Source organism: Choloepus didactylus, chromosome 1 (assembly GCF_015220235.1).
Source record: "Choloepus didactylus isolate mChoDid1 chromosome 1, mChoDid1.pri, whole genome shotgun sequence".
In the NCBI taxonomy this organism is placed as follows: Eukaryota; Metazoa; Chordata; class Mammalia; order Pilosa; family Megalonychidae; genus Choloepus; species Choloepus didactylus.
The window spans coordinates 88,943-116,404 of NC_051307.1; the positions used below are offsets into that span (position 1 = coordinate 88,943).

The following is a 27,462-nucleotide window of genomic DNA, read 5'->3' on the forward strand; positions in this document are numbered from 1 at the left end:
CTAAGCCCACATGGCAGGTAAACTCACTGCCCTCTCACTACATGGGACATGAATCCCAGGGGTGTAAATTTCCCTGGCAATGTGGGACATGACTTGCAGGGATGAGCCTGGACCCAGCATCGTGGGATTGAGAAAGCCTTCTTGGACCAATAGGAAGAGAAATGAAACAAAATAAAGTTTCAGTGGCTGAGAGATTTCATATGGAGCAGAGAGATCATTCTGGAGGTTATTGTTACGTGTTATATAGATAACCCTTTTTTAGTTTTTAGTGTATTGGTACAGCTAGAAGGAAATACTGCAACCCAATAGCTTTGATTCTTGAAGACGATTGTATAACTATATAGCTTATACCGTGTGGACATGTGATTGTAAAAACTTTGTGGCTCCCACTCCCTTTATCCAGTGTATGGACAGATGAAAAGAAAAATGAGAACAAAAAGTAAATGAATTATAGGTAGGGATGGGGGTATGGGATAATTTGTGTGCTCCTTTTCACTATCATTTTTATTCTTATTATTTTTTGTGGTAATGAAAATGTTCAAAAATTGATTGTGGTGATGAATGTACAACTATTTAATGGTACTGTAGGCAACTTATTGTAAACCGTGGATGACTGTATGGTTTGTGAGTATATCTCAATAAAATTGAATTAAAAAAAAAAAACAGGAAGGAAGGAAGGAAGGAAGGAAGGACGGACGAACAAGGGCAACAAGTAGAAATAGTTACAAATATGGTAGATATTAATCCAAGTGTATCAACAGTCACTTGAAATGTGAATGGTGTAAATGCACGATTTAAAACACAGAGACCAACAGAAGGGATAAAAAATAAGATTCAATTTATGGTGTCTACAAGAAACTTACTTTAAAAATAGACATAGATCATCTCCCTGGCAACGTGGAATATGACTCCTCGGGAGGAATCTAGACCCAGCATCGTGGGATAGAGAACACTTCCTGACCAAAAGGGGGATGTGAAAAGAAATGAAATAAGCTTCAGTGGCAGAGAGATTCCAAAAGGAGCTGAGAGGTCACTCTGGGGGGCACTCTTTTTAGGTTCTAATAAATTGGAATAACTAGCAGTAAATACCTGAAATTATCAAACTACAACCCAGACCCCATGAATCTTGAAGTTGATTGTATAAAAATGTAGCTTATGAGGGGTGACAATGTGATTGGGAAAGCCATATGGACCACAATCCCCAGTGCCCAGTTTACGGATGGATGAGTAGAAAAATGGGGGCAAAAAAACAGGCACCCAGTGTTCTTTTTTACTTTAATTGTTCTCTTTCACTTTAATTTTTATTCCTATTTTTGTGTGTGTGGAAATGAAAATGTTCAAAAATTGATTTTGGTGATGAATGCACAACTATATAATGGTACTGTGAACAACTGAATGAATGCTCTGTATGACTGCATGGTATGTGAATATATCTCAATTAAAAAAAAATAGACATAGATTCAAAGAAAAGGGATGTAGAAAGATATATCATACTAACACAAATAATCAAAGCTGTAGTAGCTATATGAATTTCAAATGAAGCAGATTTCAGAGCAAGGAAAATTACTAGGGATAAAGGGCATTAAACAACAATAAAGGGGTCAATTCTCCAAGAAGACATAACAAATATTATGTGCCTGTGCTGGTTTGGATGTATTATGCCCCCCAAAACGCCATTATCTTTGATGCAATCTTGTGTGAGCAGACATATTAGAGTTGATTAGATTGTAATTCTTTGATTGTTTCCATGGAGATGCAACCCACCCAACTGTAGGTGATAACCCTAATTGGATAATTTCCATGGAGGTGTGGCCCTGCCCATTCAGCATGGGCCTTGATTAGTTTACTGGAGCAGTACATAAGCTCAGACAGAAGGAGCAAGCTTGCTACAGCCAAGAGGGACACTTTGAAGAATGCACAGGAGATGAGAGAGTAACTGCAGTTTACACAGACATTTTGGAGACAGCCTTTGAAAGCAGACTTTTGCTCCAGAGAAGCTAAGAGAGGACAAATGCCCCAAGAGCACCTGAGAGTGACATTCTGGAGAGAAGCTAAAGTCTAGAGAAGAACATCCTAGGAGAAAGTCATTTTGAAGCCAGAACTCTGGAGCAGATGCCAGCCATGTGCCTTCCCAGCTAACAGAGGTTTTCTGCACACCACTGGCCATCCTCCAGTGATGGTACTTTGGACACTTTATGGCCTTAATATTTTAACTGTGTAACCAACTAAAGTCCCTTTATAAAAGCCAATCCATTTCTGGTGTTTTGCATTCTGGCAGCATTAGTAAACTAGAACAGTGTCTAACAACAAAACATTAAAATACATTTAGGTAAAAACTGATAGAAGTGATTGTGGAGATGAATGCACAACTCTGTGATTATACTAAAAGCCATTCTTGTACACCTTGGATGGACTGTATGGTATGTGAATATCTCTCAATAAAACTGCTTAAAAGAAAAACAAAACTGATGAAAAGATAAGGAGAAATAAAAATCCACTATTACAGTTGGGGACTTCAACACTCCTCTATCAGTAATTGGCAGATCCAGCATACAGAAATTCAGTAATGACACAGTTGAACAGAACAGCACCATCCAACATGTGTAGAACCTCTCTTCAGAGAAGGTATCGTCCTACTGATGCCTTGAGTTGGACATTTTCACAGCCTCAGAACTGTAAACTTGCAAGCCAATAAATCCCCATTGTAAAAGCCAACACACTTCAGGTATATTGCATTCCAGCAGTTTGAGCAAACCGAAAAAGTTGGTATCCAAGCAAACTAGACAGTTATAGGTTTAGAATGTTAAATTTAAGCCCCATGGTGATGGTAGCACATTATTGTGAGATTAACAGTCTGGATGGTATGTGAATGTGGAGGGAAGGGGAAGTTTTGAGTCACGTATGTCACCAGAAGGGAAGTTGGAGGTTAAAACATGGGAATGTATGACGCAGTGAATCTTGTGGTGGACAATGTCCGTGATTAACTGCACAAATATTAGAAATTTCTTTCATGAACTAGAAGAAATGTGTGACACTATAACTAGAAGTTAGCAATAGAGGAGTATATACGGAAAAAATGTATCTATTGCAAACTATGTACTACAGTTAGTAATATTTTAACATTCTTTCATCAACAGTAAGAAACGTACTATACCAATACTATGAGTCAATAATTAAGGGGAGGGGGGTTAAGGGTATGGGAGGATTTAAGTTTTCTTTTTTATTTTTATTTCTTTTTTTGAGTAATGAAAATGTTCTAAAATTGAAAAAAAATTAACTGTGGTGATGAATGCACAACTATATAATGGTACCATGAACAACTGATTGTATACTTTGGATGACTGTATGGTATGTGAATAACCTCAATAAAATTGAATTTAAAAAAAAAAACAGTATGATACTGGCACAAGGACAGACATAGAGACTAATGGAACAGAACTGAACGTTCAAGAATAAACCCTCACATGTACAGCCAACTGATTTTGACAGGGTGCCTAGGCAACTCTATGTGGAAAGAACAGTTTCTTCAACCAGCGGAACTGGGACAACTGGATATCCACATGCAAAAGAATGAAAGTGAGCCCCTAGCTCCCACCATGTAAAAAAAATTAACTCAAAATGGATGAATGATTTAACTATAAGAGCTAAAACTATAAAATATTAGAAAGAAACGGAATATCTACAGAACCTTGTATTAGGCAATGGATTCTTAGATGTCATACCAAAAGCACAATCAACAAAAGAAAAAATAAGAAAATGGGACTTCATAAAAATTAAAACTTTTGTGCATCAAAGGACATGATCAAGAAAGTGAAAAGATAATCTACAGAATGGTAGAAAATATTTGGAAGACATGTCTCCAATAAAGGATTAGTATTCAGAATATATAAAGAACTGCTACAAATAAACAGCGAAATGACAAACAACCCAATTTTAAAATGGGCAAAAGACTTGAATAGAAATGGCCAATAATTATGCACATGAAAAGATGCTCAACATCATTAGCAATTAGAGAAATGTAAATTGAAACTATGATAAGATACCACATCATAACCACAAGAACAGTTATGTTAAAAATCAGAAAATAAGAAGTATTGGCAAGTTTGGGGAAAAAATAGGAACATTCATACATTGTTGGTGGGAATATAAAATGGTGCAGCTACTGTGGAAAACAGTTGGATGGTTCTTCAGATTAATTAAACACAGAATTACGTAACCCAGCAATTCCACTCCTAGGTATATTTCCGTAACTGAAAGCAGGGACTCGAACAGATATTTATAGACCAATGTTCGCAGAAGCATTATTTACAACTGCCAAAAGGTGGATGCAACCCAAGCGTCCACCAACAGTTGAATGGATAAGCAAAACATGGTAAAAGTATGTGCCAGATTGAGTAATGAAAATTTTCTAAAATTGAAAAAAAAAATTAATTGTGGTGATGAATGCACAACTATATAACAGTACCGTGAACAAATGATTGCATACTTTGGATGACTGTACGGTAAGTGAATAATCTCAATAAAATTGAATTACAAGAAAAAAAAAGTATGATAAGGGCACAAGGATAGACAAAGTTCTGAATCTTAACCCTTATTCCATTGCAAATAAGACCTTCTGAAGATGTTATTTTAGTTAAAGTACGACCCAACGGAGTGTGGTTGGGCCTTAAGCCCATTAAGGGAGGCTTTATGAAGAGAAAGCCACAGGGAGGAGCCAGAAGAGAAAGGAACAGACATCACCACATGATGGAAAATCTAAGGAACCGAAAGACCAGACAGAATGGCACTAACCCCGGACGGAAGCCAGCCTTCCAGCCTCTGAAATCATGGGCCAAGAAACTCCTGTTTATTCCAACCCATTGTGTGGTGTGTGTCATAACAGCCTGGAACCTAAGACAAATATACAATGGATTATTATTCAGTCATAAAAAGGAATCAAGTTCTGATACCTACTACAACATGGATGAACCTGAAGACATCATGTTGAGTGAAGACAGATGGACACAAAAGGACAGATATTGTATGATTTCACTTATATGAAATAACTAGCATATGCAAATTTATAGAAACAGAAAGTAAATTACAGGCTACCAGGGGCAATGGGAGTTGGGAATGGGGAGTTAATGCTTAATGGGCATAGAGTTTCTGTTTGGGGTAATAGAAAAATTTTGGTAATGGGTGGTATTTTGGTTTGCTAATGCTGCTGGAATGCAAAACATCAGAAATGGATTGGCTTTTATAAAGGGGGTTTATTTGGTTACAAAGTTACAGTCCTAAGGCCATAAAGTGTCCAAGGTAAGGGGTACCTTCACTGAAGGATGGCCACTGGTGTCTGGAAAACCTCTGTTAGCTCATAAGGCTCATGGCTGGCGGCCGCTTGCTCCCAGGTTACGTTTCAAAATGGCGTTCTCCAAAATGTTGCTCCTGGGGCGTTCTGTCCTCTCTCAGCTGCAGCTCCTCTTCAAAATGTCACTCTCAGTTGCTCTCAGCTCTCTGTGTGTTCTTCCACTTGCCTCTTGCGGCAGTAGCAAGCTCATTCCTTCTGTCTGGGCTTATACAGTGCTCTAGTAAACTAATCAAGGCCCAAGCCGAATGGGCAGGGCCACACCTCCATGGAAATTATCCATCAGTTATCACCTACAGTTGGGTGGGTCACATCCCCATGGAAACAATCAAAGAATTACAATCTAATCAACTCTAATATGTCTGCCCACACAAGAGTGTATCAAAGATAATGGCGTTTTGGGGGACATAATACATTCAAACAGGTGGTAACGGGTGTGAATTCAATTAATGCCACTTAATAGTTAACCTGAAAGTGGTTAAAAGGGGGAAATGTTATGTTGTATGTTACACAAAAGCAAACTGTTTTTTGGCTGTTGCCATTTTCTTAGGCTTCAGCCTGCCTGCGCATGGCCAGACAATAAAACTCCTTTAGGTCGAGTTTTCTTCTCTTCTCAATTGAAAAACCTAACATATTGGTGCCGAAACCCAGGATCAAGAAAAGAGATGAAATCTCTATCAGACGAACCCACTCACTTGACACCACCGGTAAATCACTTCAGGTAAGGAGAAAGCACCTTCTCTATCTCTGGCACTCTCTTTCTGTGCTGTCCAGGACAACATTCACAGGAATCCTAGGGGTGAGTAAGACAGTGGGACGCCTCCATCCACTCCCCCATGACTGCACTGGAGCTTGGGAACTCTCAAGGGGGGACGCCCTCTCAATTGTTCCTAAGCTTGAGAGCTAGGATTTCTCCTTACCCTATAAACCTCAAAGCAACATAGATCTAAAACCTAAGAAGTTCATTTTCTATTGTAATTCTGCCTGGCCACAATATCCACCTGGCCAGAAAGTGGAATCCTTGACCCCCAAATTCTTTTAACCTTAACAATTATTGTCAGTGTCCTGGCAAGTTGAGTGAAGTCCCATAAGTCCAGGCTTTTTTCAACCTGCACAGGTGTCCCTCCTCTCTCTGCCCCTCTCTCTGCCAAACTTGTTCCAGCTCCTCAAATACTTGTCCTCCTCCTCCTCCCAACTCTTTCTTCAATCCTGCCGAAAACCTTCTACTCAATTTTCCTCCTCCTCTTACTCATGCAGCCCTTCCTGGCCAAGCGGAAACTGCTGTTAAACCACAGCCAGTAAACAACCCTCTCCCATCTCTAACTTCCACCTCAGAGTCTCAACCCTCTTTTTCTTCCCCATGAAGGACCCACTCCTCTCAACCTCAGCCTGTCCTCCCCTTGCAAGAAGTGTCTGGACCAGAGGCACCCATCTGCATCCATGTTCCCTTCTCTCTTTTGACCTTTCCCAAATAAAACAGCGCCTAAACCCATACTCTAAGAACGCTGCCCTTTTTCTCTCCCATTTCAGAAAACTCATACTCTAAAAACTCTGCCCTTTTTTTCTCTCCTGTCTCAGAAACACCCTCCTGTACTATGCTAATCTCTAGCCTGACAAGTCTGAAGCTACCCTACTCCTAAATATGCTTGTATCAATTACTAACGAAAGCCTTAAACCCTCAAGCCCTTTCTGCTTTACAAACAGTGAAGCCACTAGAAATCTAACTGCTCAGATAACATCAAATTCCCAAAGCCAATCCAATCTATGGCCCCAGCTCCCCAATCTCCTGGGGCCCACCATGGACAAATGAAAATGCCCGGGTACTGAAAAGGCTCCAGTCATCACCATCACGCTGACGAAACCATGGGTAACACCGTCAGTCACAGGTAAAAACGTTTCATTCCTTTCAAACACGAAAGCCTTTACTTCACTATGCCTAAATTCTCCAGGCCACTGACCCGCATCTCAGTTTCTATTATGGGAACAGATGGTATAATCTCTAGGCCCCTGCAAACCCCTCTACTGCCTTACGCCCTCCATTTTTCTCACTCCTTCTTAATAATCCCAAAATGTCCCATTCCTATTCTGGGAATTCTTGTTAAAAAAATTATGCATTTCTTTTTCAATAACTCATTAACTAAGGTGTTTTAAGTATTTAACATTAGTCTAACAAGTTTAATTTTAATGGTAATAGTATGTTATAAAATGCTTGCTTAAGAACACTTTCCAAAATTGTTTTAATAACTTAAATGTAAAGGGTATGAGAGATGTTTTATTGAAAGGAAAAGAAAAGTAGTTTATTTGTAAAATGTGATGAAACCTAAAAATGGATAGAGAATGTTGCAGAAAGTTTGCAAAAAGGGAAATTTCTGCTGTCAAAGTTAGAGAATGGTAAAAACTAGTGATATCACTGCTTAATAATAAAACCTCACAACTTAAGAAGTAGTTCTGCAAAACAGAATGGCATTTAAATATTCTAGCTGCTGCCCAAGGCAGTACTTGTGCTCCAATGAATATTCAATGCTGTGTGTATGTGCCTAATAATTCACAAAATGAAACCCATGCTCTTTATCATATGCAAAATCACAAAGTATTAATCATTTATCTGATAATCCTTTGTTTAAATAGTAACACTCATTAACTTGGCTATAGTGCCACTTATTAATGGAATTGCTGTCCATAAGTACTAGTTACTTGTACTTGTTTATTATATTGCTGCTGTAAATTATAAATGGAAAGTCTGTCCTATAGTCAACGCAAACTGCTGTGCAGGGGTAAACGGTGGCAGCCCCTGGCCTGAGCAAAACAGGCCTGCAGACCTCAGCCACAGCCGTCTGCATGACCTGGGGAGCTAATGAGGAACTCATCAACTTCGTAAGCCAGTACAGAGACAATAGCAAATTAACCTTAAAACGTAACTTTAAAACGTGAAATGGGAAGGAAGCAGGAACTGAAAAACTCTTGGTCTCATAAAGAGGAAGATGTAAATGTACCCCAAACCTCCCGCAGTCAAATGTTAATCTAGTTCACCTGCTTCCTGGCCTCCACATGCTATTACTCTTGAGGTTATCTACAAAGCCCCATCCTATAATTTTGCTCTCCTTCTTGTATCACCCCATGTCACAGAACCCTGTTCCTTTGTCTATGCTCTCCCACCCTTAGGAATGTCTTTGTCTTAAACCCTTATAACTTAATTGGCCACTTCTTTAAGCATGCAGCCAACTTCCCTGCGAATGCTGCACCCACCTGGTGAGAAAGCACTGTCATAATCTATTTCTACATGACTTCTCACTCTCTGTACCAAACATCACCACATTGGTTCAACACCATAAGCCAATTAACTCTTTTTTTGCATAAAAAGAAAAAAGGGAAATAGTTTGAAATTTTGTATGTCCAACTTTTTATAATCCTCTATCAGGACAGGACCATGAGGAAACCTTGTAAAGTATACTATCTTAAAAGTAAAATAGAGAGAGGAGCTAAGATGGCGGCATAGAGAGGAGTGGAAGACTGTTAATCCCCCCGGAACAATCCATAAATGACCAAAAAATTAGTAAATAACCTGGAATAACTGTGGGGAGACAAACGTGACTGTCCACTCATAATCCACAACCTGAATTGAGAGGAATGCCTGAGATCGCAGCATAAAATCTTTAAGTAAAACTGCAGACCCGCACTGAGAGCTGAGAGCCAAGAGCCGAGAGCCCCTCCCTCATGGAAGCCTCATGGTGCTAGAGAGCAGCACTCTCTCGGCCCTGCTCCAACAGGGGTTTTAATGTTAACTGCTCAATACAGACAGCGAATCCTCAACAAGCAGGACAGAGGCTTTTGGTTGACAACTGACCTTGGGAGAGTCGGGGGACATATCTGTCTCAGGATGGGGAGCCCAGAGGATCGGGTGCTATCTCTGGCTGACAGGTGAACCTGGGAGCTTTTCTGTCCCTGTCTCTCCCTGTGGAGAAAATCTCAGCCATTTTCAGCCTGCAGAGCTTTGCAGTAAAGACAACCTCAGCCATTTTAAAATCAAAACACTTTGATCAGCAGAGTCAGAGAAACAAAGAACTTATTGATATGCAGTGACCTCTCTGGAGGGGGCATAGCTTCCCAACAGGAAAGGGAGGGGCCCAGCTCTACTGCCTGCCTTTCAGGAACCAGACCCCAAAGTCTCAGGGAGAAGAGCCACAGGCCACACCCTCTTAAACAGGCAGTGACAGGCTTGACAGATGCACCTGCTGGGCAGAAAAGCACAGGTGTATCAATCCTATAAGAAAAACCATCAGGGACACTAGATACTGAATATTTCCTACTTCTGTAACCTGAGCCTGTTCTCGTCTGGGAAAACCTGATTGGTGTGGCCTAGGAGGTCAGATGCCTAGACAACAGAAAACTACAACCTACACTAAGAAAAACGAAGCTATGGCCCAGTCAAGGGAACAAACGTACACTTCAACTGAGATACAGGAATTTAAACAATTAAGGCTAAATCAATTCAAAAAGTTTAGAGAATATTTCACAAAAGAGATAGAGGCCATAAAGAAAACACTGCGCATACATAAGGCAGAAATCGAAAGTTCAAAAACACAACTAGTACAATCTATAGAACTGAAAGGCACAACACAAGAAATGAAAGACGCAATGGAAACATACAACAGCAGATCTCAAGAGGCAGAAGAAAAACACCCAAGAACGAAGAACAAAACACCTGAAAGCCTACATGCAAAGGAGCAGACGGAGAAAAGAATGTAAAATATGAGCAACATCTCCAGGAACTTAAGGATGAAACAAAGTACAAGAATGTACATATCATGGTGTCTCAGAAGGCGAAGAGAAGGGAAAGGGGCAGAGGCAATAATAGAGGAAATAATCAATGAAAATTTCCCATCTCTTACGAAAGACATAAAATTACAGATCCAAGAAGCGCAGCGTACTCCCAACAGAATAAATCTGAATAGGCCTACGCCAAGACACTTAATACAGATTATCAAATGTCAAAGACAAAGAGAGAATCCTGAAAGCAGCAAGAGAAAATCAATCCATCACATACAAAGGAAGCTTAATAAGACTATGTGCAGATCTCTCAGCAGAAACCATGGAGGCAAGAAGGAAGTGGTGTGATATATTTAAGATACTGAAAGAGAAAAACCGTCAACCAAGAATCCTATATCCAGCAAAGCTGTCCTTCAAATATGAGGGAGAGCTCAAAATATTTTCTGACAAACAGACAACGAGAGACTTTGTGAACAAGACACCCGCCCTATGGGAAATACTAAAGAGCACCACAGAGTGACAGGAGAAGACAAGACTGAGAGGTTTGGAACACAATTTTGGGATATGGTAGCACAGCAATGGGAGTACACTGAACAAAGATAATTATGAATACGGTTGAGAGAGGAAGGTTGGGAACATATGAGACACCAGAAGAAAGGAGGAAAGAAAAGAATGGGACTGTATAACTTGGTGAAACCTAGAGTGTTCAACAATTGTGATAAATATACAAATATGTTCTTTTATGAGGGAGAACAAGCAAATGTCAACCTTGCAAGGTTGTTAAAAATGGGGAGGCATTGGGGAAGGGATACAATCAGCGTAAACTAGAGACTGTAACTAACAGAATCATTGTATTATGCTTCCTTTAATGTAACAAAGGTGATATGCCAAGGTAAATGCAGATAAAAGGGGGGATAGGGGAGGCATGTTAGACACTTGACATCGGTGGTGGTGTCTGACTCTTCTCTACTTTGATTTAAGGTTACTTTTCCTTTTGCTACTTCCTAGCTGTCACGTTTTTCCTCTTTCTTTTGCCTCTCTACCTTCTTCGACTCTCCCTCCTGCCTTGAGGAAGAAATGTAGATGCTGTTATATAGATAGTGGTGAAGGTGGCGAACACATAAATATGTGACCATACAGAGAACCATCGATTGTTTACTTAGGATGGAATGTATGGTGTGTGAACAAAACCATCTTAAAAAAAAAATGGGTTGATGACAAAACCTCAAGAGCAGTATACTGAGTGAAATAAGCCAGACACATAAGGACAAATATTGCAGGGTCTCACTGATAAGAACTAATTATAATATGTAAACTCATAGACAGGAAATATAAGGTACCAAAATATAGGACGAGGCTTAAGAATGGGGAGCAGTTGCTTAGTATGAGCAGAATGTTCAACTAGGATGAACTTAAATATTTGGAAATAAACAGAGGTGTCAGGATCAAGATGTGAGAATAATTAACAGCGCCGAATGGTGCGTGAATGAGGTGGAAAGGGGGAGCTCAGAGTTATATATGTCACCAGAAGGAAAATTGGAGGTCAAAAGATGGGAATGTATAAAACTGAATCCTATGGTGGGCAATGTCCATGATCAACTGTACAAATATTAGAAATCTCTTCCATGAACCAGAACAAATGTATGACAATACAACTAGAAGTTAATAATAGAGGGGCATATAGGGAAGAAATATATACCTATTGCAAACTATATACTACAGTTAGTAGTATTAAAACATTCTTTCATAAACAGTAACAAATGTACTATACCAACACTACGAGTCAACAATTGAGGGGGGTTAGTTAGGGACATGGGAGAATTTGAGTTTCCTTTTCTTTTTTTTTTTTTTTTTTTTTTTTTTTTTCTTTTTTCATCTTTCACTTTATTTCTTGCCCGGAGTAATGAAAAAGTTCTAAAAATTCAACAAAAATTAAGTGTGGTGATGGATGTACAGCTGAATGAGGGTACCAGGGGCAACTCATTGTACACTTTGGATCTCTGGATAATTGTATGGTATGTGAACAATCCCAATAAAAATTAAAAAGAAAAAAAAAATAAAATAGAAGCTTGCAAAGTATGTTGTCTTAAAGGTAAAATAAGAAATAAATCCTTTTATCTCAGGAATAAAAATCCCCTAAACCTAGCCTCTGAGCCCACCAGACCTATAGCAAATGCGAATACAGGAACTAAAAGGATTCATGTCCCTTTTTGTATAACAGACTTAACACAATGTAAGAGACAATTAGGAATCATGGGACGGAGAACATCTTGACCAAAAGGGGGATTGGAAAGGAAATGAAATAAGCTTCAGTGGCAGAGAGATTCCAAAAGGAGCCGAGAGGTCACTGGTGGGCACTCTTATGCACAATATAGACAACCCTTTTTAGGTTCTGGTGAATTGGAATAGCCAGCAGTAAATACCTGAAACTATCAAACTGCAACCCAGAACCCATGAATCTTGAAGATGACTGTATAAAAAGGTAGCTTATGAGGGGTGACAATGTGATTGGGAAAGCCATATGGACCACACTCCCCTTTGTCCAGTGTATGGATGAATGAGTAGAAAAATGGGGGCAAAAAAAAAAAAAAAAAAAAAGGCACCCAGTTTTATTTTTTAATTTAATTTTTATTTTTAAATTTAATTTTTATTATTATTATTTTTTTTTGTGTGGTAATGAAAATGTTAAAAAATTAATTTTGGTGATGAACACACAACTATATAATGGTACTGTGAACAAGTGAATGTATGCTTGTATGACTGTGTGGTATGTGAATATATCTCAATAAAATGAATTTAAAAAAAAAAGACAATTAGGAAAATTTCTGAAAACTCCTCCAAATTTATGGATGAATTCAAAATCTAGTCTTAGCTTATGAGTTTACTTGGGGAAACATTCAAGTTACTCTTTCCTCCTGCTGCACTCCCAAGAAAAAGCAGAGGATCTGGGTAAAGCCCAAGTACATGCAGATAAACTACAAGGGAAACAGCACACATGGTATAGGGCTGGGACTGAAGCTGTTCCTAGCACACACCCTGTCTAGAGCTATTAGAGGGGACAATAAAACCTGAAAGCAAAGAACAATATAATTACTTGCTGTGCCGGTTTGAGTGTATTGTGTCCCCCCAAATGCCATTATCTTTGTAGTCTTGTGTGGGGCAGAAGTTTTGGTGTTGGTTAGATTTGCTTGGAGTGTGCCCCCACCCAGCTGTGGGAGATAATTTTGATGAGATGTTCCCATGGAGGTGTGGCCCCCCCATTTGGGGTGGGCCTTGATTGATGGAGCTATATAAATGAGCTGACTCAAAGAGAGAAAAGAGGGAGTGCAGCTGGGAGTGATGTTTTGAAGAGAAGCAAGCTTGCTAGAGAGGAGCGTCCTGGGAGAAAGCCGTTTTGAGGCCGGAGCTTTGGAGCAGACGCCAGCTGCCTTCCCAGCTAGCAGAGGTTTTCCAGATGCCATTGGCCATCCTCCGGTGAGGGTACCCGATTGCTGATGTGTTACCTTGGACGCTTGGTGGCCTTAAGACTGTAATTGTGTAGTGAAATAAACCCCTGTTTTATAAAGGCCTATCCATCTCTGGTGTTTTGCATTCTGCAGCATGAGCAAACTAGAACACTTGCCTAATAGAAGGTAAAAACAATTCATGTCAAAAACCCTACTTTATAGGACAGTCAGCCTTCAGACCTCATGAATGACCTTATAAATACTGCCTTTTCTGTCTTTAATAATCAGGACCAGACTGCAGAGGAGGAGAGAGCAAGATCGCACTGGAATAAGGTGAGGCTCATAGCTTCAGCCTTAAACAATAATCAGCCATCTCAGGGTCACTCGGGAGCAGAAGACACCAGGAACCTGTCATCAATGCAGAGAAACAGGGCACTGGAAACGAAAGTGCCCCCAAGAATGAAAGAAGCCACGAGAACAGAGAGCCTCCACAGCCCTGTCCACGTTGCGGGAAGTGATAACACCGGGCCCAAGAGTGCACTGTGCCCCCAAGAGGGAGCGAGGGCTCTCCAAAAGCCCTGCTGGGCACCCCTGACCAGAACTAAAAGGGCCCAGGGCAAATGGCTCCTGGATCTCACCAAAGAACATCGAGATCATCAAGCCCCCGGTGTCTCTTGACGTGGCAAGTAAGACCATTAAAATTTTTTTTTAATTAATATGGGAGCTACCTATTCTGTCTTAACCACTTATCGGCCCTCTTGCCTCTAAAACCTGTTCCATAGTGGGAGTAGATAACAATCTCGAGCTTGAGCCTTTATCCCACCTCTCTTCTTGCCAAAATTGGGAAAAACCTGTACTCTGCTTAATAACTGAAAGCTTAAAACCTTTAAAAGAGAATACAGACATCATAAAATGAGCTAAGTAAATGCAGCTAACAGCACATTCTAGCTTAGCTCTCTCCTACCCTACTTCTCATCTCCCGTGTGTTCATTCTGGGACCTTGTTTCTGACAACTTCTAACCAGGTTTATTCACAGAACTGTCCAAGCCATGACAAACCAGGAGGGTGATAATACGCTACTCCTCCAGTGAAAACACTTACCGGCCCCGACCCCACAATGGACCATAGGGACAACTCTATAGCCCCTACCAGACTGAAGCAGATACACAAGAACAGACCTGTGTCCCTCAACATCCCTAGAAAAATAAAAGAAAAAGCCTGGAATGTTAGGTAGGTCCCTGGGCCCTGACCCCACACCTACCCCTAGGAATTTTACAATAGAGCCACTGCCTCCCACCCCACCCTAGGAACCCTGCAGATCTGCAATAAGCCACTGCCCCGCCCTAGTAATCCTGCAGATCTGCAATAAGCTTACCGCCCCCCACCCTTAGAATCCTGAACATTTACAATTTAAACATTCCCACTCTCAATCCCCCGCTCTTAAACCAGCCAATGGAAATCTGCCAACTATCCCCTTTCCCAAAATTAAACTGAAAGACTGCAAACCTAAACCTGCCAGCCTCCCCATCCCTGGCCAAAGAACTTCCTGCCAACCATCCTTTATAAGCCCCACTGTTTCCTTGGCTCGGGGCTGTCGCCATTTTCTTAGGCTTCAGCCTGCCTGTGCACGGCCAGACAATAAAACTGCTTTTGATCGAGGAAAAAAAAAAAAAACCGTTTTAATTGAAAAGCTTAAAACAATAAATATTAATTAGCTGAAAAATTAAACAAAAAACACTTCTGCTCTGCTAAAGATACGGTTAAGAGAATGAAAAAGACAAGCCACACTCTGAGAGAAAAATATTGTGAAACACATATCTGTTAAACGACTTACATCCAAAATATATAAATTCTTAAACTCAACAATAAGAAACAAACAACACAATTAAAAAAGATCTGAAGAGAGCTCTCACCAAAGATATACAAATGGCAAACAAGCATATGAAAAGATGTTGAACATTATATGCCATTAGGGAAATTCAAATTAAAAGAACGAGATACCACCACACACCTATCAGAATGGCTAAAATTACAAATACTGACACCAGCAAACCCAGACAGGGACACGGGGCACCAGGAACTCTCATTCCCTGCTGGAGGGAACGCAAATAGGACGGCCACTTTAGAAGACAGTCTAGCAGTTTCCCACAAAGCATAGTTTTGCCATACGATTCGGCAACTGTTCTTCTTGGTATTTATGCAAATAGGTTGAAACCTTATGCACAAAAACCTGCACTCAAATGTTTATTAATGATTCCTAAAAATTGGAAGGAACCAAGATGTCCTTCAATAGGTGCATGGATAACAGACAAACTGACATCCACACAATGAAATATTACACAGCAATAAGAAGGCATGAACTATCAAGCCATGAAAAGACATGGAGGAACCATAAACGCATATTGCTAAATGAAAGAAGCCACTCTGTAAAAACTATGGAAAGGGCAAATGTACAGAGACAGTAAAAAGACCAGCAGCTGCCAGAGGAATTAGGGGGTGCAAGAGATGAAAAGGTAGAACACGGGGTGTTTTAGGGCAGTGAAACTATTCAATATAATACTGTAATGGTGGATATACAACATTAGGAATTTGTCAAAATCCACAGAACTGTACAACTCAAAGAGTGAACTCAAATGTAAAATCTGTATTTTAAGTAATAATAACATATTAGTTCACTAATCGGAAGTAACGGACCACACTAACGCAAGATGTTAATATCAGGGGAAACTATTCAAGGGAAAGAGATGTATGGAAACTATACTTTCTGTGCAATTTCTGTAAACCTAAAACTGTTCTAAAAAATAAAGTCTATTAAAAAAAAAAAAAGAACAGGGAAATCAGCATTTCATCATCTCTGCAGTCAGCGGGATCTGGAGTCAGAAAACTCAGCGTACAAATCCTGTCCCTGGGACCTCCAGCCCACCTGAACCTGGCCTTTCCAGAACCCCTTCACACCTCGTGCAGAGCAGGCAGCAGCTGCTGTCCCTGTTCCTCTTGCCACTTAGCACCCCTGGCTGGTTGAAGGGAAGGACTCAGAAGGAACCAAACCGCAGCTGCTTCTGCACCCCACCAACGATCCACAGCAACAGCTCTCAGCTTCTCCCGCTCAGGATCCCTTCAGCCCCACTTCAGGTCCCACCTTACTTGCCCGTTCATTCCTCAGACCTGAGGGTCCACAAAATCCCCTCCTGTCTACTGACACCAGAGGTCAAGGAGCCCACATGCCAAGCAAAATATGGTGTTTCCGATCATTAGGTGGCATCAGCCCTACCTTTTTATCACAAGGCCACTGGTTCTCACTGCAGACTTGCCGAGAGGAGAGTGCTGAAAGGGCGATTCTTCCATGCTCTGGTTTGCTTCGCTGTCACCTGGCTTCTTCTCCTTGAGGGGAAAGGGCTTCTTGTTGGGACCTGAAGGCACAAAGACAGAAGAGAGTTTATGATATTACAGGTCACTTGAAACTAGACTTCTTAATTTTCTTTCCGAGAAAGTAACATTCTTATAATTGTGGAGGTTAGAAAAAGTCAAGAAAGCAACTATGACAAGTAAGGATCTGTCCTGAGCAGGCCTCACCCTCAGGCATGGGTGAAGAGCTCACACTTTAGAGGTCAAAGGGCCTTGCACACAGCACAGTAGAGATTGTGGAAAGAATAACCAAAACTCACTTATTTTCTTCTTATGCCAAAAGATAACCATGTCTTTATGCAATCCTTTCCCCTTCTTCCTAGCCAAGGCTGCAGATGCCTGGAAAACAGCCACACCATGAAGCATTAGGACAGCAAAGGAAATGAGACTGCAAACTCCAACGCATGAGCAGAACAGACCATTTGTGAATAAAGGAGATGCCACCCTTCGCACGTGGAAGTGAAGTTTCCGCTGTCTCCCTTCAGCCGTGCACATAATGCCTCCTGCCTGCCTCACAAGCATATATGTGCTCTTCTCCTTTGTGAAGTAAGCTACCTGACTGTGACAGATTCCTTAAACCTGGCCTCGCTGGCATTTGATGATTCTCATCCTCTGATCACATACAGAAATGGAAATGTCTCCAAGTCTCACAAAAACAAAAAAGGAAGCTGCAGAATGTTGCACGTGGGATAGAATTTATCATAAAACACACACACAATCACATGCTCATATACCTAGAGTGTGCTTATTAAAATGTCCAGAAAAATATCCACCACATTGGAAACCATGGGTAACGGGAGAGACACACGGGTGATCGTGGATCTTCAGCTATGGTTGCACCACTGAGTTTTTTACAATACAATGCATTCATGAATTAGTTGTGTGATTTTTAAAAAAAAAATTTAAGGTTCAATTAGAATAAGCAGATTACAATAGCCAAAAAATAACTTTAAAAAAAGAGAGAGATTATACTCAATGCCAAATACTAAAACGTCCTACAAGGTATAAACATTAAGACAGGCAGAAAGTAGAATGACAACGAAAGCTCAGAAACTGAACCAGTCACCTGTGTGCACCTGCACACGTGTGTAGTATATATAAGAACGGTCCATTGAGTAAGCAGTGTTGAAATCACTGATCAGTGTATGTGGGAAAAAATAAAGTTGAATCCTTACCTCAGAGTGTATAATAAAACAAATTCCATGTACACTAAATGTGGGGCAGGCAGCAAGGGCATACAAATGCTAAGAGAAAACAGAACCCAATATCTTAAGAATAGTTTGGAAAAATATGCTTTTCTCAGTCTAAAATACAGAAACCTCAAGGGAAAATATTGAAGTATTTTATAAAAACAGAAAATAAACAATACCTTCTATAAGATAAAAAAAAGTCATAATCAAAAACAAAGGGAAGAAAATCAGCAAAGGGCCAGTATCAAACTGGAAAAACTATTTTTCTACTGTGGTGTATGTTTTTATGAACATTTTTACAAAACACATCTATGTAAACACAGGTATATAAGCATGTAATGGTCTGCAAGTGTGTGTCCTTTTTTGCTTAAGGGTGTTAGGGACCATTCTACTTCTGCATGTATAAGCAAACGATGGGAATCAGCTCATCAAATTAAGGGATCTCTAAATGTTTTCCTTAAAAGAAACTTAAAAATCAACAGAAAATAATAAAACTAAAAGCCCTAAAATAGTGCTATATATGTTGGTGGAGAAATTCCACTGCCACATATTTAAACAAAGGATATAAACCAATCAGAACTTTGTGCACAAAAATGTCCCAAACTAGAAAACTGACCAAGTAAGTAAATAGGATGGAAAGCCATATAGCATTTTACATTCACATTCTAAACTAGAGTGTTTATTGATTTTAGAAAATACTGAAAATCTATTGCTTCACGAGGTGGTTACTAAACAGTATACACAGTATGATGCCATGTATATGAAAACAATATGGATATACATTTGGAAAGACAGTAACCAAAAAATTCATAATTTTTTTCAGTGTTTAGTAGTGAAAGATATTAATACATTAATGGTGATACATTTCTGGTTTAATATAAATTAAGGATGCTTTCCAGTCGTGCATAAATGCTGGCATCTTAGTAAGTTTTGACAATTGTTTAAATACATAATGTTAAGCTTAGGTTTATAAAAAGTAAAGTTGATAAACTGGGTCTTTGCCATTTAAATGTTAACGTGTTTGTTGCACTGTTTCATGAAAAAAAAAAAGAGGGTAGAATTATAGGTGATTTTTGTGTGCCTCCCCTCCCCCCTCAATTCATGAGGCTTCCTGGTTTTTTCTTCCCTGCACTGACAGGCAATACTTTGATCATAAAAGAAGTTATGAAATCCTGCTTTCCACTTTAGAAATTCTTAAAGGACCCACAAGAATACTCAGGAAAATAATGATATAAAAAACACGTGATGTGCACAGTCCAGGTGCCAGTGCATGTGACCGCTGCGCCATGTGCACGCACACTCACAGAGTCTAGGTGCCAGTGCACCATGTGACCACTGCGCCATGTGCACGCACACTCACAGAGTCCAGGTGCCAGTGCACCATGTGACCGCTGTGTCATGTGCACACACACTCACACAGAGTCAAAACACAACCCAAGGACTAACAGCAGTTACCTCTGGGGGAGGGGATTCCAAGGAATTTCACTTCTGCTGTAGTGTCTAAATGTTTACTATGACTAAATAAAAAAACAAAACCAGAAAACTCAAGTTTGAAAAAGTGATCAGTGGGCAGAGCCGTTTCTGCCGCATTTCTGATGTATTTAACTTCCTGTGAATCACTCATCCATCTGGAATTTTAAGAACACCATGTTCTGTAGGGATCTCAAGCTTCTCATAAATGACTCCAAGTTATTAAATAAATAATGCTAACCCAGCCTTCCCAAGTTAAGAATAAGATTTTCAAGTGCTTTCACTAACATTTTAGCAAGCAAATAACAACCGAATATAAAAAAAATAGGTTTTAAAGTGACAAGAGTTCAAATCTAGAGTAACACATGGCACCCTGGGCATACTCACATGATCAAAAAAATGCACCACTGCAAGATTTTTGTTGCGCCTCGTACAGACACGCTGCACTTTAGCAATCTTGCCGAAGTGGTTCTCCAGAATGGCTCTGTCATTGAGATAGTCGGGGATGTTCTTGCACTGGATCGCTGTGACTTCAGAGGGAGACAAGCCCCCAAGACTGTCTGTGCTCTCACTTCTCTTACTCTGACGGGCAGAAGATCCTCTTAGAGAATCTGGAGAATCAGAAAACCAAGACAGTAACAGATCAGATGTAACACTTTCAACCAATGTGAGGCACCGACTGTATAAAAGCAAAGGAAACTTTCACGGATTAAAGGCCTGCTCCAAGTTTCTATGGTATGTCAGGATCCCTAAAGTTTACAAGGGATTTATCAGAAAAGGCAAGCTATGGCGCAGGGACACTGAGAACCTGTCAGCAGGATTTACTCTGCTCCACATTTTTATTGCTCACCTTCTTTTTTGTTTCTACTTTCAGTTTCTTCCTCTTTATTCACACCTGGAAGCCCAAAAGGTGCCAAAGCAGACTGACTTCCTCCAGACATGGCCATGTGGTCATTCTCCCCTGGCTCAACACAGCCAATTTCCTTTTTAGATTCCTTGTTGCCCAGGCGACCTACTTCTTTATTGCTTTTCAAGACGTCCTGTAGTGTCCGATCAAACAAAGTGCCTCCGCGGGGTCGATTCAGGCGGACAGGCCGCTTATCTGGAGGGTGGTCGCCCCGGGACAAGGGGTCTGTGTCTTCTGCCACCTCATGGTCGTGTCTCCTTGGGGAGCGGTCCTGGTCCTCTTTCCTCTTCAGTCCTTTCATGAGGCTGGGAAGGGGCTCCACCTGGGAAGCAGCTTCTTCACAGCCTTGTCTGACACCTGCTTTGCTAACTGGAAAGGGTTCCCCCAGAGGCCCTGAAGATGCTCCAGGGAAGCTAGTGAAGCTACTATTCAAACTTCCAAACAGTAACTTAGGGTTTCTCTTTTCCTCCTCCACATTTCGGTTTGACAAAGCAGGAGTAAAGGCAGATGATGAGTTATTAGTAGTAACTGGTTTCGAAAAGGTGAAATTTGAATTGGTAGCTGAGCTACTTGTCACTTGAGGAAAAGAAAAAGTAACCAGTCCCCCAGATCCACTACTAACTGGGTGGGGAAATGTGAAAAATCCAGAAGTAATTTGGCTCTGGGTTTTCTCAGGCTCAGATTCAGCCCCAAATATTGGTCTGAAAACTGCATTTTCCAGAGGTTTAAAGTTGAATTCTGTTTTCCCAAAACCAGAACATGCTATTTCTCCAGCTTCTGTTCCAAAATTAGAAGTACTTGGAAAAGCTCCAAGGGTGGTGGGTGATTTAAAACTAAATCCTGTGTTTCCAGGCACAGATGAATTTGAAGGCCCAGAGGTAGCCACAAAGGTCGGAGTGTGTTCCAGTCCAGAAAAGAGCCCAGCATTTGATGTTTGGGGGAATCCTAATGTCTGTACTGTAGAAGAATGACTCACTCCAGAAGATGCTGGAAAGCTGGATACCTGTGAAAAGCCTGAGCTTCTCCCAGACAAACGTAGTTTTGTCCAAAAAGAGAAGGCTGACCAACTGAAATGGCGACTTGGCCTGAAATGTTCCTGTGGAACTACTGGAAGATGTTGGAAAAGCATTAGACTGCTGCCCACTGAAAGGATTAGTCGGGTTCATCTTCTGATCCAGTTACTGGGAGATAATAAACATTACATGTACAAAATCAGTCTCTTCTTTACACAACTATTAACCAGGGAACCCACCTTCAGCTTCACAAGAAGCTGAAAGACAAAATTCAGATCGTCACACACCAACCTCCTGCTAGAAAACTAGAAAAAAGAAATTTTAAAAATCAGATGTCTTAATCTAGAGATAATTATTTGAAAGGCAGGCAAAAGAAAAGGGCTGGGTATTCTTACTTTTCGGAAACCAGCAAGTTCTTTTTTTGAAGGGCAGGTGTAGAGGCAGGCACAAATAAAAGTGCTTTTATTATGGAGATTTAAAGCGTGACCCTTTAAGACTTAAACAAAAAACCTGAAATTATTTTTACTGACTTGATAAACTTATGAATAACCTCAAACAGTAACAACAAAATGGATTTCGTTAAGCTTTTCAATTTTGAGAGGCGTTTCTCCTGACGCCAGAGAGTTACAATGTATCACTGTTGAAGCATAATGTTTTTCAATTTACCGCCCATCTATTTTTTTCCAAAGTAACCAGAGCACTAATATTTCCCCAGGCATGGAAATGTTTTTGGTTTTTCATGTCCTGGTGACCACCCCGGGAACTGGCTCACAGGACGAGGACTCCCCACGGAGACCCTGCCCCCAGATGGGGGTTGGAGAGAAGGTGGTACCGTTCGCCCCACGCGTCCCGGAAAATCGCCGGGGGCCGCTGGGCGTCAGCCAAGAGGCCGCGCGCTCGGCCCGGGCCGCCCCCGCCCGCGGCCCCACCCAGGCTCGCCCCGCGCCGTTGGCAACCAGGGAAGGGCGGGCGGCGCGGGGGCAGCACGGGCAGGGCCGCGCGCCGCGCTCACCGTCAGGCCGCGCAGCGCCGCCGAGGCCCCACCCCCGCCGCTCGGGACCCCGGAAGCGAGGTTCACGCGCAGGAGCGGACCGCGGGCCGCCGGAGCAATCGGGGCCGCGGAGCAATCGCCTCCGCCGCGCGGCGGGCAGAAACGCGGCGGGACCACTTCCGGCCCGGCTCACCCCGCGCGATCCGGCCCCGCCCTGCCCCGACGCGCTCAGGTTCCGCTCGCGGGGCGGGACGCGGCGGCGCTTCCGGGGGCCCGGGCTCGCGCGCCCTCTATACCTTGTTCCCCCGGAGCTGCGGCGCCTCCAGCCGTACGTGCGCCACAGGTGGCCGCGCCCCCCACGGAGGTCGAGTACGCGCGCGCCCTCGTGGTGCGCGCGCCACCTCCCGGCCCGGGTCCCCAGTGAGTGCCGCCCACCCAACCCCCCCCCGTCCCCCAACCCAGTCCCCACCCCACCCAGTACCCACAACCCAGTACCCCCACACCACCCCGACCCCTAACCTAGTCCCCACCCCACCTGTCCCCCAACCAGTACCCCCGCACCACCCCTCCCCCCAACCCAGTCCCCACCCCACCCTGTCCCCCCAACCCATCCCCCAACACCACCCCTGTCCCCCCAACCCAGTCCCCCCCCACCCTGTCCCCCCAACCCATTCCCCCCACACCACCCCTGTCCCCCCGACCCCCTAACCCACCCTACCCCACCCCACTCCTGCACCTTCTCACAGGTCTGGGTCTGAACTTCCTCGGGCTTGTGGTGGATTCTGACAGGCCTGACATGGTGACTTCGTGTCCCTTCTATCTTCCTCGTGGTAAAATACATCTTCAGTGAATCCCACCAAAGTGATGTGATTCGTGTGCGTATTTACAGAACATATCGTCACTCTTGTGCTGATTCGTCTTCTTTAAAACGTTAACCGCAGGTACCTTTCCAGACGGTCAAGGGCCAGTTACTCTTACTGAGATGAGTTTGGTGCTTAGGAATCTGCAGCGAGTCATCTCCATCAGGAGAGCCCCACTTCGCAAGAGGATTGAGATCATAAGGAGTGTTTTAGGGGTGCAGAAATTTGACCTGGGAATCATCTGTGTGGACAACAAGAACATTCAGCACCTCAATAGAACCTACCGAGGGAAAAATGCCCCGACTGATGTGCTCTCTTTTCCATTTCATGAGGTAAAAAATCTTTTCCTCTTCTCCTTGCCTGACCTACTTCCAGAGGAAAGAGTTCCTATGCCTGAGTGACATTTTGCTTAAAAATGTTTAAGCTTAGGAAGTTGTTACTGTTACAGATGTAAGTTTTTATTTTAGTTTGAACAGTAGACAGACCCACTTACCCAGCTCAGAGCAAGAGGGAGGGAGGAGATTGGACTCCACCCTGCTTACAGCCCTCCCTGACTGAGAACCTTCTGCCTTTTTAAGTGTGATTCAGTACCAGCTGTGACTGGATTGAAAAATTTAAATGCATTGGGGTGAATATTTCAACAAATGTGATATCATGACTATCGGGGTGAATATCTGCACTACTTAAATGAGTAGGTCAAGGCCTCACGTGCTGTTAACAGCAGCTTGAATTGGAGCAACCCTTTTCCCTTTTGGAAGGCAATTTGGCAATACATTTCAAGAGCATTTAATAAATGTATACTCTTTAATCCACTAATGTAATATCTGAGGGGAAAAATCAAAAGCAAGAAAAAGATAAATACGTAGCAATGTTCATCTTTTATTTTCCCTAATCGACAAAATGGAAATGCCCTAAATATCCCAGCAGACATGACTGGCTTAGTGTGTCTTCTCAGTGAGATGAGATGGTCTTTAGGCAAGACTAATGGGAAGATATGAGAAATGATTTGTTTAATACAGAATACCAAGTGGAAAGAAGAGAAATATAAAATTGCACTGATGGGAAGTTTAACTCTAGAAGTTGTGAGTCCATGTGATTCCTCATTGGGAAGGGTAAAGAGATGGGAAATAATTCACCTGACAAGGTGGAACTGCCGAATTCCTCCCCCAGGCCTTGGGAGCAGCACCAGGAGGTAGCCCCAGTGCCTCTCTGCCCCAGGACGGACTTACTGTCAGTGGCCAGCCTGATGGGAGTTTTCAAAATGAAATTTGTCAGCCCATGGTCAGGTAATGGTGGTATTCTCGGAATCTGTATTTCCTCATTTTCAGAATCTGAAAGCAGGTGAAATTCCCCAGCCTGATTTTCCGGATGACTGTAATTTGGGAGACATTTTCCTAGGAGTGGAGTATATCTTCCAGCAGTGCAAGGAAAACGAAGATTACTATGACAGCCTGACCGTGAGTGGATGCACTTCCCGTCTGTGCCATGCTGGTGTCACGGAACTGACACTGGTGTCCATGCATAAAATGAGGTCACTGGGGGAGGACACAGAAGCGGTGGGGGGCGAGTGCACACAGCGCCCAGCCCTCAGCTTCCCACAGAGAGCAGTGCTAGGCCGGGAGCGCGGGAGACAGATACCATCAGGGCAGGTGGGTGGAGTGGGGAGAGGACAAGGAGCTTCTGTGTAGCTACAGAAAATTGGAAGCTCCCCACAACACCTGGTTTTTAGCTCTTGGCTTCTGGAGATCAGCAGGCATGTGAGCTTATCAGGGCTGCCGCCTCAGCTTCTTACTGTGCTACCCAGAGCAGAGAGAATGCCAGCTCCAGGACCTCCCAGATTCATCTCTTCCCAGTTTGATGCAAAACAGGAAAAGTATTCTGAAAAGCAGAGTGTGTGAGCGATCATGTTTTCACGTCTGTGGGATTCAGTGCATCTGCCTTCCTCTGGCCGAGCAGCTGTACCCTGGACTATCTTTTGGGGACCATGGTGCTTCTGTGTCCACGTGGCAGGAAGCAGAGCTTCCCGGGGAGTCCCAGCGTGAGCGGGGCCGAGGTGACCAATGTCCAGACACCTGGCCCCTTTGTGCTTCCTGGGGAGTGAGGGTGGGAATCACAGTGTGGGAGGCAGAGGTCGCCTGTGTTCATCTGGCAGTGACTGGGCCCAGCGTGGACGGGCACAGGGCATGGCGCACCCTCGGGGCTCCTGAGGACGGGTCCTTGTGGGTGTCTGCTGCTTCCCTCCTGCCCCAGGGCCCTGGTCCACCCTCGGCTTCCTCTCAGCCCACCCCAAAGTGGTCGGCCACCCCACCCAGAGCTCCCGCACCCACCTGCAACCATCCCCCACGTCTCACAGGGTGAATCTCCCTCCCCTGCTCCACATCTGCTCCTGCTGCTCCTTCAGCCACCCCCTCCCCACCTGTCCCAGGCCAGCCCCTCCATTGGGCCCTCCCTGTGCCCACACCCTCCTCCTTGACCTCCCTCTCCCTCCTCTGACCTCCCTCCTCCCCGATCTCCTTCACCCCTCCTCTGACCTCCCCTGACTTCCCTCCCTACTTCTCTGGCCTTCCTCCTCTGGCCTCCCTCCCCCATCTTCCAACTTCCTTTCTCTCCTGACCTTCCCCCCCTCCTCTGACCTCCCCTGGCCTCCCTCCCCCCTCCTCTGACCTCCCCTGACCTCCTCCCTACTCCTCTGACCTCCCTCCTCTGGCCTCCCCCTCCCTCCGGGCTGCCTCTGCCCCAGCCTTTTTCTGACACCCCTGTTGTCCCACCTGCCCCAGAAGGCCCGCGCCTCTGTGAGTCTCAGGGAGCAGTGGGGCCACAGCCACTGCTCTTCCATCCCCAGGGGATGTTATATCTTTACACCCAGCGACAGGACCCTTTCCTACCTGCCCCAGCAGAAGGGCACCCTGAAGAGGGGGTGCTGTGAGTGGGCGCAGGGCTGGCAGCACTCTGGTTCGGTGGGTCATCCCACCTGGGACGCCCACCCGCCGACCCCACCAGCCCGGTAGTTGGGGGGCAGGGGCAGCTCCTGAAGGGAGGCTGCTTCCAGTTGGATTGTTTCCTGAGGCACTTTTGTTTTTTTCAATGGTTTTGACAGGTGACTGCCACCCACGGGCTCTGCCACCTCCTGGGGTTCACACACAGCACGGAGGCAGAGTGGCAGCAGGTAGACTCCATGTGCTCCGGGTCCGCCAGGTGCCTGGGATGGGGGGGGGCTCGGCCGCAGGTGAGACCAGGGCGCCCCCACCCCCAGTCCATTTTCCTAGGCCCCTTCCGAGCACACAACCCGGCGGCTTAGAGGCAAAGTGAATGCCCAAAGCTGGGGGAAAAAAACACAAAAATAAGGAATTTTATAAATTCCTGTTTTATAAAAAAGATTCATAAATGTTTGTCTTAAATATTGGGCTCCCCCAGTGTATTTAACTACATCCGTTACTCGCTCCTTTGGCCAGCTCTTGAGCAGAGAACCGAAAGCTGTGGAGTGCGCCTATTTCACTCTCCACGGGGTCCCGCAGCGCCAGGTGCCCGCAGGCATGAGCAGAACAGCCGTGGGCACGGGCAGCCAGGAGGGGCCGCGAGGGGGCGGCGAGCTGTCGGAGGCACCGCGGCAGGGTGTGCCCACCCCAGCAGTCCTCTTCCTTCCCTCCAGATGTACCAGAAGGAGAAGCAGGTGCTGGAGGAGCTCAGCCGGCGCACGGGGTCCAGGCTCCAGCCCCTGAGCGGGGGTCTCTTCTCACAGTCACCGGCCTAGGCACTGGGGGAGGGCGCACAGCAGGGCCCAGGATGATGTGTGGGGTTCAGAGGCTCCCTGAACCGTGCTTCTGCTGTCGGCTGCCACCCACCAGGGCTGTGGAGACTCCAGCCTGAGCTGGGGCTAAACTCCATGAGTGAAAACTATTTTCTTAGAAGTACAAGAGAAAGTTCCACTCATTCTTTGTTTACAACACAGCAGGTGTTTTTTTTTTTGTTTGTTTGTTTGTTTAGTATTATTGCAAATAAAATAGTTCCTAAACCTCATAGAATTGATGGGAGTGTATAAACCCTGCCTTCTTCCTTGGGGTTCCTTGGC

At 43.7% G+C, this 27,462-nt stretch overlaps 3 protein-coding genes across 7 annotated transcripts in view; 2 read left to right on the forward strand and 1 right to left on the reverse strand.

Annotated features, from left to right (window-relative positions):
- The window catches only part of LOC119529470 (minichromosome maintenance complex component 3 associated protein), an 81,483-nt gene extending 59,327 nt beyond the window's left edge, over positions 1 to 22,156 (reverse strand). Inside the window, 7 exon segments of the mRNA XM_037829919.1 lie at positions 16,829 to 16,967; positions 17,223 to 17,301; positions 20,010 to 20,233; positions 20,473 to 21,567; positions 21,570 to 21,596; positions 21,599 to 21,799; positions 21,938 to 22,156. Of these exon segments, the coding sequence (XP_037685847.1) occupies positions 16,829 to 16,967; positions 17,223 to 17,301; positions 20,010 to 20,233; positions 20,473 to 21,567; positions 21,570 to 21,596; positions 21,599 to 21,695 (1,661 nt within the window). The 5' untranslated portion in view covers positions 21,696 to 21,799; positions 21,938 to 22,156.
- Positions 22,157 to 22,259: 103 nt separating this feature from the next.
- On the forward strand, positions 22,260 to 23,051 carry LOC119510355 (vegetative cell wall protein gp1-like). The gene has a single exon (XM_037804637.1). It carries the CDS (start codon positions 22,260 to 22,262, stop codon positions 23,049 to 23,051), a length of 792 nt encoding a protein of 263 aa, XP_037660565.1.
- On the forward strand, positions 22,808 to 27,365 carry YBEY (ybeY metalloendoribonuclease). 5 transcript variants are annotated; one of them, XR_005213910.1, is made up of 6 exons: positions 23,260 to 23,363; positions 23,475 to 23,725; positions 24,722 to 24,850; positions 25,123 to 25,446; positions 26,491 to 26,559; positions 27,043 to 27,113. XR_005213910.1 is itself a non-coding variant. In XM_037819773.1 (5 exons), exons 2-5 carry the CDS (start codon positions 23,516 to 23,518, stop codon positions 27,142 to 27,144), a joined length of 510 nt encoding a protein of 169 aa, XP_037675701.1. In that variant the 5' UTR covers positions 22,808 to 22,861; positions 23,474 to 23,515; the 3' UTR covers positions 27,145 to 27,365. The 5 variants fall into 5 exon arrangements, 3 of the variants coding, with proteins under 3 accessions (XP_037675701.1, XP_037680841.1, XP_037665676.1); XR_005215199.1 differs by having other exon boundaries at positions 25,198 to 25,446; XM_037819773.1 differs by lacking the exons at positions 23,260 to 23,363; positions 25,123 to 25,446 and adding an exon at positions 22,808 to 22,861 and having other exon boundaries at positions 23,474 to 23,725; positions 27,043 to 27,365.
- Positions 27,366 to 27,462: the final 97 nt, after the last annotated feature.